Source organism: Brachyhypopomus gauderio, chromosome 1 (genome assembly GCF_052324685.1).
Source record: "Brachyhypopomus gauderio isolate BG-103 chromosome 1, BGAUD_0.2, whole genome shotgun sequence".
Taxonomy (NCBI): Eukaryota; Metazoa; Chordata; class Actinopteri; order Gymnotiformes; family Hypopomidae; genus Brachyhypopomus; species Brachyhypopomus gauderio.
In genome coordinates this window covers 19,269,820-19,282,125 of record NC_135211.1, presented here as the reverse complement: position 1 = coordinate 19,282,125, position 12,306 = coordinate 19,269,820, and the positions used below count along the sequence as shown (strand labels likewise).

General features: G+C 42.7%; 2 protein-coding genes across 4 annotated transcripts; one reads left to right on the top strand and one right to left on the bottom strand.

Moving 5' to 3' along the window:
* The first annotated feature begins 643 nt into the window (after positions 1-643).
* Positions 644-5,294, top strand: tk2 (thymidine kinase 2). 3 transcript variants are annotated; one of them, XM_077000650.1, is made up of 10 exons: positions 644-922; positions 1,309-1,346; positions 1,506-1,580; positions 2,623-2,676; positions 2,922-3,011; positions 3,112-3,185; positions 3,341-3,429; positions 3,996-4,075; positions 4,162-4,262; positions 4,373-5,294. In XM_077000650.1, exons 1-9 carry the CDS (start codon positions 763-765, stop codon positions 4,222-4,224), a joined length of 723 nt encoding a protein of 240 aa, XP_076856765.1. In that variant the 5' UTR covers positions 644-762; the 3' UTR covers positions 4,225-4,262; positions 4,373-5,294. The 3 variants fall into 3 exon arrangements, with proteins under 3 accessions (XP_076856765.1, XP_076856746.1, XP_076856755.1); XM_077000631.1 differs by having other exon boundaries at positions 647-922; positions 4,182-4,262; XM_077000640.1 differs by having other exon boundaries at positions 703-922; positions 1,268-1,346; positions 4,182-4,262.
* On the bottom strand, positions 5,057-8,253 carry LOC143510801 (uncharacterized). Its single transcript, XM_077000553.1, has 2 exons — positions 7,497-8,253; positions 5,057-7,242 (listed from the first exon to the last, which is right to left on the bottom strand). Exons 1-2 carry the CDS (start codon positions 7,833-7,835, stop codon positions 6,061-6,063), a joined length of 1,521 nt encoding a protein of 506 aa, XP_076856668.1. The 5' UTR covers positions 7,836-8,253; the 3' UTR covers positions 5,057-6,060.
* Between the last annotated feature and the right edge of the window lie 4,053 nt (positions 8,254-12,306).

The following is a 12,306-nucleotide window of genomic DNA, read 5'->3' as shown; positions in this document are numbered from 1 at the left end:
ACTGCTCCGACACGGAATGAAAGCCTGGCATTCATCAACAGACATTTACAGTGACAATATCAAAACCCAGAACTTTCAATTCTACCTTTTACCTAGTCTGATTGTGTGAATTATGTGTGACTTGTGTATTTGTGTGTTAACGGGCCGCCCAATGGAGGATGGGTTCCCTTTTGAGTCTTGGTTCTCCCGAGGTTTCTTCCTATTCCTCACCATCATAGGGAGTTTTTCCTCGCCACTGTCGCCTTTGGCTTGCTCATTAGGGTTCTGGACCCATAGTATTGTTAACCTTGTAAACCCTGTAAAGCTGCTTTGCGACAACTTGAGTTGTTAAAAGCGCTATACAAATAAACTTTGATTGATTGATTGATTGATTGAAAAATGTAAAAATTATTTCAGGCATTTCTGCCAGAACTGGCAACAATGCCACAATGTGAGTGCAGCAATAACAAGAAACCAAAGGCAAGACGAAGCTGACTTGAATCCAGAAATAAACAGACAAGTAAACAGATAAATTGATGGTGTATTATTAATGTAGTTGCATTTGCACATTTACACAGAACAGACGTTTGTAAATGTATCTAAGCTCAGATGAGGGCGTCGCTGCGGAAACCATGCCAACGCACGTATGACGTACAGCGCTATAATGCGGAAGTATAAGCCCACGTGGGCGGTCTGACCGTCTGATGTCAACAGCCTCGCACAGATGTGTGCGTTATACCCAGAGACCGTACCGTCACTGGTTATACCGGTGGACCTGCGACAATGCTAGCTCGGGCTGTGCGTCGTTGTCGTATTGTCGCTCTTCGTTGCCTGGATGTCCAGACCAAAGAAGAGTCGCTGCGTAGACCTCCTGAACTGAAAAATACATGTTTGGGCCTTTTGAACAGAAGATTTCACAGCACCAGCAAACATCTCGTGTCAGGTACGTCTTATAGCCAGCTGGGGTCGTCTAACTCTACCCCAACACCAACACTAACCCCAACCCCAACCCCAGCGAGGTGTTTCCATATGAGCTGTAATAAGCGGTGAGCTGCGACAGTAACCCCGTAGCTGACATCCTGCCTGCTGGTTGCTGTGCTGGTTTATCTGTCTCCCTACCTCACACCTTTTCTTTATTCTGCTGTTTGCATGGCAGTGCTCCGCAGTTGCTGGCCGGTCATTAATATGTTTTTAACCTGCTTGGTTTGACTATATTCTCGTTATCTTCTCGCTTTCTTTTTTCTCTTTCCGCTTTCGCTTTTCCACTCTCGACCACCGGCTGAATCAGTCCGATCTCAGGTTGTCTGATTATGTTGTCTCCCTCTCAAGGAAAACTGGTCCGAAATGGCGAGGAGAGGAAATCGGTGGTCAGTTTGTATTTTTTATCTTTTGTAGATATTGAATATTTTAAATGTACTTTTGTGTACGACTGTGTAACACTGTGTAACACTGTGTAAATACTCATACAGCGTGTATGCTAATTGTGTTATGAAAAGCAAGACAAATATGGAGTTCTGCATTCACAGATTTGCGTTGAAGGAAACATTGCAAGTGGCAAGACAACGTGTCTCGAATACTTCAGCAGAACCAGCAACACTGAAGTAAGAGTCTGAGCGCAAATAATAAGCAAAGCATAACTGGCGTGGCCAATCACGGAGCACACCTGAGCACACCTTACACTTTTGTTTACCTTCCAAATTTGTTTACCACATCGTCGCTCACCACACGGGCTTCTGGGTTAATGATTGTTGTGAAAATGTAGTGCAATCAAATCTAAACTGAAGTACACTGTGACACAAATCTCTTGTGGCATTTTTTTATTTCTGTATGTGGTTTTGTTTCTTTTTTGTATGTTTGTATATTTTGGGTATATGTAGAGTATGGTTGGGATGTGTATAGTGCAGTATGTGTAGTGTATGGTTGGGATGTATATAGTGCAGTATGTGTAGTGTATGGTTGGGATGTGTATAGTGCAGTATATGTAGAGTATGGTTGGGATGTGTATAGTGCAGTATATGTAGTGTATGGTTGGGATGTGTATAGTGCAGTATGTGTAGTGTATGGTTGGGATGTGTATAGTGCAGTATGTGTAGTGTATGGTTGGGATGTGTATAGTGCAGTATGTGTAGGGTATGGTTGGGATGTGTATAGTGCAGTATGTGTAGGGTATGGTTGGGATGTGTATAGTGCAGTATGTGTAGGGTATGGTTGGGATGTGTATAGTGCAGTATGTGTAGGGTATGGTTGGGATGTGTATAGTGCAGTATGTGTAGGGTATGGTTGGGATGTGTATAGTGCAGTATGTGTAGTGTATGGTTGGGATGTGTATAGTGCAGTATGTGTAGTGTATGGTTGGGATGTGTATAGTGCAGTATGTGTAGTGTATGGTTGGGATGTGTATAGTGCAGTATGTGTAGTGTATGGTTGGGATGTGTATAGTGCAGTATGTGTAGTGTATGGTTGGGATGTGTATAGTGCAGTATGTGTAGTGTATGGTTGGGATGTGTATAGTGCAGTATGTGTAGTGTATGGTTGGGATGTGTATAGTGCAGTATGTGTAGTGTATGGTTGGGATGTGTGTTTGGGATGGGTTATTAAGGGTTACACACTGAAGTACACACTACCTGTGCTGCACTTTTGCAGGTGCTGACAGAACCTATTTCCAAATGGAGAAATTTGCAAGGACACAATCCACTGGTAGTACTAAGAATTTATTAATATTATTAATAATATATTAAGCTGTTTCTCAGTATACATGAGACAGGCATGACACTTTAACATGGAGGACAAATTTCGATTGAGGTGAAAATGGCACATTATTATTATTATTATTAATAATAATAATAATAATAATAATAATAATAATAATAATAATAATAGTAATAGGCTTAAGTTCCTGTTTGCTAACTTTATAAAGTTTCTTCCCCATATTTTATTCAAAGGGTTTGATGTACCAGGACCCAGAACGATGGGGCCTCACAATGCAGACATATGTGCAGCTCACCATGCTGGACAGACACCTGTCTACAGTGGTACGGATGCAGGACGGACTGCCCTGGGTGCAGTCCTGGGGTTAACCCCTAACCCTGGGGTGCAGCTCAGAGATGACTCTTGTTTTAATCTCTCCTCCAGTCATCTCCCGTGAGAATGATGGAGAGGTCCATCTACAGTGCAAAGTACATATTCGTGGAAAACCTTTACAAAAGGTAAACCTTCACATAGCTGCCCTAGTGTTCCCTGCTAGAGGCTGAGTTGAATTTACTAGTGATTGATCACATTTTGTGCTTTAAGGAGGAATTGCTGTTGGATGACTGTTATGCCTGATAGTGGTATTAGACCTGGTGCCCTGTTTCAATGACAGTGGAAAGATGCCAGAAGTGGACTTTGCTGTTCTGAGTGAGTGGTTCAACTGGATTATCAAGAACATTGACATTCCTGTAGACCTAATTGGTAAGTTTAATAGACAAACGCACACTGAACAAACTAAGATCGGTTCCTCATGAGCAGATATCAAACATTTACATTTGCTTAACATAAGTAGGTTAGAAGTTTTGATGACAATGACTATTGACTTCTAAAGTGCTATTTTTGTAGTTTTACAGAACAATCACACCCTAATCCAGTGGGATGATAAATTATCTAGCAGTATGTGACTAGCAGGTGTAAGTGGCAAATGGAATCAGAATTCGTTACTGTACATAGTTGGACTATTGTACCTAAATTAAATAATGTAAATAAATAATGTCTGACAGCGGTGCAAATGTTGGTTTTGTTGGAGGTGGACTTGGTGTTATTTTTATTGAATTTTTTTTTGAAGTGAAATTTAGTTTTACTGCCCCTAGGGTTAGGGTTAGACTAATCCCTTCTGTTCTAGGGTTAGAGTTAGGGTAATCACCATTTTAGGGTTAGGGTAACCACCTCTGTTCTAGGGTTAGGGTTATCACTGCGGTTCTAGCTGCAAGTGCAGCATCTCTGAGTGGTGGAGATACATTTTCTTCTGTTCTTTCCTGCACTAGTTTACCTGCAGACGTCGCCGCAAACGTGCTTTGAGCGTCTAAAGCAGAGATGTCGAGAGGAAGAGAAGGTCATACCCATGGTAAGACAGAACCTTCTCCACCTCTCACAGCCCCAGTAGAATGAATCGAAATTTGAACAAAACAAAAATTACTAACTTACAAGTAGTCGTGTTCTTCCCTTCACAGGAACATCTCGAGTCTATTCATAACCTGTATGAGGACTGGTTGATAAACCAGACCACGTTTAAAGTTCCTGCCCCGGTTCTGGTAACTTATTATATTTAATCTTATTGCATATTTGAACAAATCAGTAAAATAAAAAAACTGCTCTGTGTAGCCAGTTATTGTAAGCTGAGCACATTTGTGGTTCTGTGCAGGTCATTCCTGCGGATCATGACCTTCAGAAGATGCTTCGACAGTATGAGGAGAACCGAGAGCGGATTCTGACCCTGCATCATGCGTGATTTTGGCTCTGCAGGACAAGCGTTTGAGATGGAGTCACTTTGGGGACATGCACTGTTCAGTCTTCAGGCACACTGCCAAGTTCTTAGGTCACATGACCCTCAGTTGCTCTACTTCTAGTCCCAAGAGGCCCAAACAGTACACACACACACATGTCCAGTCTCTTTGTGTATTTTGATATAACACACCAATACACACTAAACACGTGCAGGCCTTGTGAAATAAGTGATGGGTGTAGTGGGGTGTTTTGGGAGCAGGGCTGGTGCTGTTGCCTCAAAACTCTGCGACTGGGACGGGGACACGCCTGCTACTGGCAACAAATCACTTGACAGATTGAATTTGGTTGTGTTGGCGGTTTACATTAATGCATTTGTAACTAATTTGTCAATAATACTTATGCCATTTTTAGCATATTATTTATTACTTTGGTCTAAGTGTAGGCCATGGCGGATAATGTGGACCACATGCATAAATCAAGAAATACAGTCAGACCATAGAATGATTCCACGTTAATAGAGTTAATAGTGCTCTAATCTCTCGTGTACCAGTATGTCTAAATGAGAAGTATCTGTTATAAACCTTCAGACAGGAATGACCAGTGAGGTGCTTGTGTTATTTATTTTGATGTGTAAAAAGACAATTCATGTTCAGAATGGCACTTGTGATGTGAAGACCAAGAGCTACCATCAGCACGTGAAGAACACCTATCCATTTAATGTTACAAGAAGCTTTTGTACAGTTTAAATTTCGGTTTTAATAATGTGTTGAAATCTGTTCACCAGTGCTGATAAATAAAGTCACATTTTTATGGAATAGTCCATAGAAACACTTGGCAAATGATGTACTGGCTAATGTTCTTTACCCTGAAGTGATGTACATTAACACTTAATAATAGACAGTTTATATAATCTCAAACACATTGCAACGTGCATGTGCAAATTTCACTTCAAGTAAGGCACAGATGTATCACTTCCTCAACACATGAACAACACAGAACTTAAATTCACCTAGCAAATAAAAATAAGAGAAAAGAAGCATGAGTCTTTCAAACACTTTTAAGATCATCTGTCACCACACACGTGATCATGGTCTTAACAGTGGTACCCATTACACTGTTAATAATAAAGTGGTCTTTTTGTATCTCCCACCTGTACAAATGAATGCATGGTTTATCCAAAATGTGCCATTCTACAAGTGTAGATTAGCAATTCATAGAATAAGAGTGGATTAGATTAGGTCAGTATGAGCCTATGAAATGACAACTGAAAAAGCATATCACACAGAGAACAGGCTTCTGTAAGCCCGTGGTTACCTGTCCTGCTTCTTACATTGTGCCACCCTGCAGCTCAAATCCACACACCTGATCCAGCTCACTGCCATCTTCACAAAGCCTACGTTGGTGGGTCCAGGTGTGGCTCAGGTGAGATACAGAAGATGGTGATGAACCTGGCAGGAAGGTAGTCAGGTAAACAAGCTCTACATTTCTGATTCAATCCCTAACCACGAAGAACTATGTTTACAGATGTCTGTTAAAAATGTATTCTTATTTTATAGGCTGTGAACTCTAATAAAATCTGGTATTATGTACACCTATAGCCAACACCTAGAGACAGTTTGGCCAAAGCTCATTAGGCTGGAGTTCTCCCTGCTGATCTGTAGGGGGCGCCATTGATGGGCCACACCCACTCAGGCAGTTGGGGATATAGAATGAGTGTGGGGGCTCTTTGATGGGGTCATCCTGGGGCAGCTCTGCAGCACGTCTGGAGCAAATCTCACAGCCAGCGAGGCTGCAAGACGGCTCGTGGGACGAGCTGCAGGGCACCGTCTGGGTCTTCTCCGTGGGGGAACACAGAGGAGAACCTGCAGCGTGGTCATGGCCGCCGTGGCACTGCTGGCCCTGTGCCGTCTCCTCTGTTGGGTATTTGAGGGGCTCGTCCTTCATCTGCAGTTTATCCAACTCCTCTGTCAGCTCCATCACCTCTGTTGCACTGGCTGGACTGAAACTGGGTTTTTGTAGTACGGATCTTACGCGAAGCACACAAGGCTGCTCTTCTGTGGACTGAGGTTCAACGACTGACTCTGGGAATTGTAGTTTTCTGAGAACTGTGGTAGATTCTGTGTGCAAGGCAATGGATTGGGGACCACTCATGTCAGTACTGACTGTGTGCAGCTGCACTACTGTAGGATCTTTGGTCCTCTCCTTCTTAGAAGCTGTTTGAGGCTTTGTAAAAATGGGTTTCTGACGAAAGGCCAGGTCTGGATAATTCTCCTGCATCTCCAGGATGGACCTGTCAATTATGGAGGGGCTTGGAGGTCTCCCCTCTGCACAGCCTGTGGTGTCCAGGACCTCAAGGGGTTCCAGCTTGGAAGTCTTGATTGTCTGGAGGACATTGTGGTCCTGAGGTGATGCCGAATTTAACAGGGAACTCTCACACAGTCTGTCGTTCTTCAAGACCTCCTGCTTCAGGATGTGAGCGTCACTGGTAGGCTGGTCCTCTGTAGCATCCATGGAACTTTCCAGGTTGTCCAGAGAAGCTCTCCTGTAGAGGATGTCCAGGCATTCACTATGGGACCTTTGTCCCATAACCTGCAGGAGATACTCACATTCCACCCTCGCAAGAAAAAGTTCAAACCCCATTTTCTTGACCATGTCTAGGTCAACGTGAGTTGACAGCTTATATTCCGTGTCGTTTTCAAGGCAATAACCAATACTTTGGAGAATACTCTTGGCAGTCTCGTGTGGTAGTACTTGTTGAATGTTGTAAACGAAGTGAGCGGTAAATTTCTAAAAGACAAGAAGGTTCAACGCATCATTAGCAAGTTTACAGGACACGTGGAACTACTTCAGACTGGCACGGGTAGTGGTGGAGCGCAGTTAGTTTCACTTCTTTAATACGGAATTAAAAACAAAGATGTAAAATTAAATGAATAGTATAACTCAACATATAAGAATTTAATATAAACAATTCTTATGTAATGGAGGAATACAGAGCGTAACTAACAGAATAAACTTTACAGAATTCACTGAACGAAAATTACCTTCAATGTTTTGAACTCTTTCTTCCACGGGAACAAAAACAAGTTTACGCAGAGCGTTTCCAACATTTCGGCAACTTTTATAAAACGAAAGACACAATTTCTACAGTCTCTGGCGGTATATTCCACACACTGGGACAGAATCTGGTAGAAGGCGAGCGAGGAGAAGCGCTCGGCGGGGCTGCGCTGTGTCAACACGGCGCTCTGGGCTCCTTCCCTCACCTGGGCGTCCTTACATAACGTACCGTGTCCTTCAGCCCAAACACTGCTGTAGTACATCAGGTACCTATCGAACACTTCTTTACGAGTAACACCACTTTTATCACCAATACTGTTGGTCATTTTCTGCTTGGTTTTGTCATGCGAGTTTATCCACTACCCGTGCCGATCGTTTGAAACAAGGAAGCGAAAGTAGGCTTAGATGATATGCAAATAAAGCGGTATGATGCGAATTTGCATGTCGGCCCTGCCAGCCCATCTGGCTATACATCCGCGGCGTTTTAGACGCCAGTGTACTTACAGACATGGAAAGACCACATAAAACAGGTTATTAGGGTTGGTGGTCCTTCGTTTTATATCAAGCTGCCTCCGGGAACCTAGCAAACACGCAGAAACCGGGCCGCTCAGCCAGTCTGTGTCGCGGGTTCAAAGCGGCATTTTTTTAAATAAAAAATGACTTGTCACTTATTTTGAATACATGATAAATTATTTATTGTAGAGAAATCCTGTAAAACCGACTTGGTAGCTTGTGCGCAAAGAAGCATTGTTATAGTTCCTGTTTCTCTTCCTGAACAGATTTCAGATAAAATACTGACATCTAGAGGAAGGGATAAATAGTTGACTTTACCTTTAAAGGGCGGTGCCACCAGGTGGCGTAGTAATCAAGAAATTAATTAAAGGGAAAAAACTGACTTGTCTGGATTTAATTAATCACAGGATACCATCAACAGGATTACTGTAATACAGAGAAATCTTATGATCTAATCCATAAATCAGACACATAACCCACATAACCACACACAACCCATAAGTCAGAAATCAGACACATAACCCATAAAACCCCAAACAACCCATAACCCAGAGGTCAGACACATAACACATAACCCAAATATTGGACACATAACTCATAGAATAGAATAGAATAAACTTTATTGATCCCACGAATGGGAAACTCAGTTAATCTGGGGCCACGGCGTAAAGCACCGAGATCCCAGAGTGGCCGCTGCATCAAGAGTGCCACATATTGGGGGGAGAAACATAGGGAGATAAACATTAGTAGGAGACAAAAAATGTGATCACAATTTTTTCTCGCAACAGGACAACAGTCTGTGAGCAGGCAAAAAAATCCCTATAGCACATATAAGCATTGATAACACAGACAGTCAGGGCCGGAGTGGGCTACTTTTTCAGCCCGGGAGTTTCATGCCCAAATCCGGCCCAAAATTATTTTTCCCTCCCAATCGGCCCAAACTAGAGATTGACATGAGCCGGCCCATCGGGAATCCTCCCGAATCTCTCGATTAGCCACTCCGACTCTGCAGACAGTCAAGCAGTGAGAGGCATGATTCATCTAGACGGAGGGGGAAGCCAGTGGCTTGCACACAGTTTTTGTGTCAAAGTTTGTGGTGGAAAGCGAGAGCCATCCTCTGACAGTCTCTGGGTGGGGGAAGGAGCAGGTAACCAAGACGACAACCTTCAAGGTGAATTTTGTTTGGGCGCCAATGCAGATAAGTGAGAATGAAGAATTTGGCAAGGAGCCCATCCTTGAGCACACAAAACTCCTCTTAAATCAGTGGTCTCCCAGCTGATTCAACTTGGCATGTAGAGCAGCGAGACCCTCCATGATCACACCCAAGCTTTTACTAACAGTCATAGTCTGCGTTATGCGTTATGCTCTACCCATAGCATCAATCATGTTTGGCAATTTCTGCTGCCTTTTGATAACTGACCCCACTCTTTTAATTTCCCGATACACCAGGGCAATACCTAATCCAATGAGCAGAACCCCTGCGATCAAAGTTCCAAATAGATACACGTCCTCAACATCTTCCAGGGAGAGAGGCGCGAGACACAAACTACGCCAGGTCCCCCATGAGTCAAACACTTATCCAGCTGAGAATGTTTTGTCCGCACATGTGGGTTCTCCAGCACCATGACTCCTTGTGGAAAATATAGTATCAATTGCGTTGAGAGACCATTTAATCAATTCCTTTTCTTTGTTCAAATTCAAAGAGCAGTGTCAGGGTACTGAGATTAGACAGAGAAGCTAAGCCAGAGACTGGACACCTAACCCAGAGATTGGATACATAAAACCCATAACACTGGGATCAGACAAATAACTGATATAACCCTACATTATGCATAACATTGACATCAGACAGGGTCACCTTCTGTATGTATATAAGCCATATAACCCCCAGTGGCGGAGCCAAAGGGGGGGCAGGGGTGGCAATTGCCACCCCCAACAGAGCCCTTGCCACCCCTAGTGCAACCCCACTGGAAATGGTCATTTTAAGAGAAAACGTGTTTCCTTTCGTTCATCATTTGTATATGGACCCCTCTGATAAAGCCTTGGTCACCCTTTGGCCACCCCTTGAAAAAAAGTCTAGCTCCACCACTGATAACCCCATGTAACTCATAGCCCAGAGATCAGACACAAGCCATTTCAAAGTCTTCATCATGACTACTGCACACTGAACAGGAAGGAGTCTGAGAAGTGTATGAGTGCTTGCGTGACCCCACAGAGCCACACAGTCTGTGGAACAGTAGTGGGCAGCACATGGAGTAACACAGTCAAATGTTATCATGACGTATTTGGTCACCATGCATTATCAGGATAGGAGCAAATGTTAGTTAGATCTTCATTCAGATTAGATCTTCATCCCTGATAGTGCAACAACAATTGAACTAGAAGTTCAAAAAACAGGATGTACAGACCACTCACCACCTTAACTATTCCATATCCATCTGCCTGTAGACCCTGCTAATGCTGCATTAACCCTTCAACCCATAACCATTCAATGTCCTTTACTGCAATAATATTTATATGTGACTCTAACAAGACATTATTTCTTCCCAATTAATAAAATCAGTAACATAAACAAACCCTTCTTTATGACAGATATATAATGACCTAGAGATAAAGCTGTATATAATAAACAAACAAACATGGAAAACATCCATCATATTCATTGCCATGGGAACATGTTTCAACTACACTCTGGGTACTGTGGGGATTTTTTTAATGTATTGTTGTGCACATCTACTGTCACCTACCACCAGCACACATACTCACCCAGGCACTGATCACTCTATTATTAGTTTGGAAGAAGGTGAACTCAGCTCTTGTGCATGATTCAACCAAGACTTTAAACACATTCTCAATATCCCTGTCCAGCCTTGTTATCAACACTTCTGAGAAGCTTGCAAATGGCAAATTATAATAGAAAGTTCACTGAAGTAAATAATGGCTGCTGAGTCAAGAAATAATTACAACTATAGACACTGATAAACACAAAATACCTAAAAATCTGATCCTGTCCATTGAAAAGAGTCACCAGTCTGGAACAGCCATGAAATGCATGAGAGATAATAGCAGTTTTGTAACAGAAAAATACCTAATCGTGAAATGTCTTAATATGAGTTAAGCCAAAATCACTGGCAGCCATCAGTCGTAGCTGACGCTGAGTTTGAAGAGCAGGCCTGTTTCATCCTCAACAACGGTGATGATCTACTTGGTGTAGAGAGCTGAACTCCCCATTTTGTATCACATCTGTCTGCCAATTTGCCAAAGTATACAGATTTTACACCAACATGAGAGACAGATTTGTACTAATGTCACGCTCAGTGTGAGTTCCTACATCATTGTCGTGTTTCTGTTCTGAAATGACAGCTAGAAACATCTTAAAAACAGGCCAAATCAGGAGATCAGAGAAATCAGAGAAACGGAAATAAATCGGACTACAGCTACAGAGGGTTCTGTCAGCAGAGAGCTGGAGGGAGAGCAGAGCAGAACCTTTCAGCACCATCTATATCAGGCGTGATGCCAGCAGCTCTGGGAGGGAGTGTTTCTGTAATCCAGAGTACAGCACACGACTCTCATCACTCTATTCTAGTATTCCAAGTGACAGCAAGGCTAAAGCTAAGCTAACTTACTAAAACTAGGCAGTTATTAACAGTTAAAGCTAAAGGTGCTTTGGGCAGTCAAGATGCAAACAATCAATATGTTAATTACCTGTGAAAAGGAACCAATCAGAAATACTTTTTTCCTCAGCAGTGCAGCCAATTTGCTCACAGGATTGATTGAAAGGCTCATCAACCCTGTATTGATAGCTGGAGATACATCTGACTCAAGCAACTACAGCAATCTATGAAACACATTTTCATTGTTTTCAGTACTATGTCCATACTCAGTGAGCACAGTATTGGTGCGATGGCAGAGGCAGACCTGCCCCACGCTTTACACTTTTGTTAATATACATTGACAGATATACAGCCAGTAACATTCATGCCAATAAAACTGTTGATTTGAAAATCGTTGCAAGAGAGCAAGAGAGACAGGCAAACAGGGGCAGATGGAGGCAGACAGAGGCAAACCGGGGCAGACAGGGAGATGGAGAAAGAAGTGGAAATAGTGTGTGCGCAGTTTTCTGTGAGCCTGTTATAAAAGCAGCACATCAGTGTTAGTTTCAGCCCTGGACAAAACTGTGGGTCGGAAACACTGTCAAGTGTGTGTGTTTATATTTCACCCGAAAGTGCTGTTGACAAGAAAACTCACCATAAATAATGCATCTTCTAAAGCAATTTCTGTTTA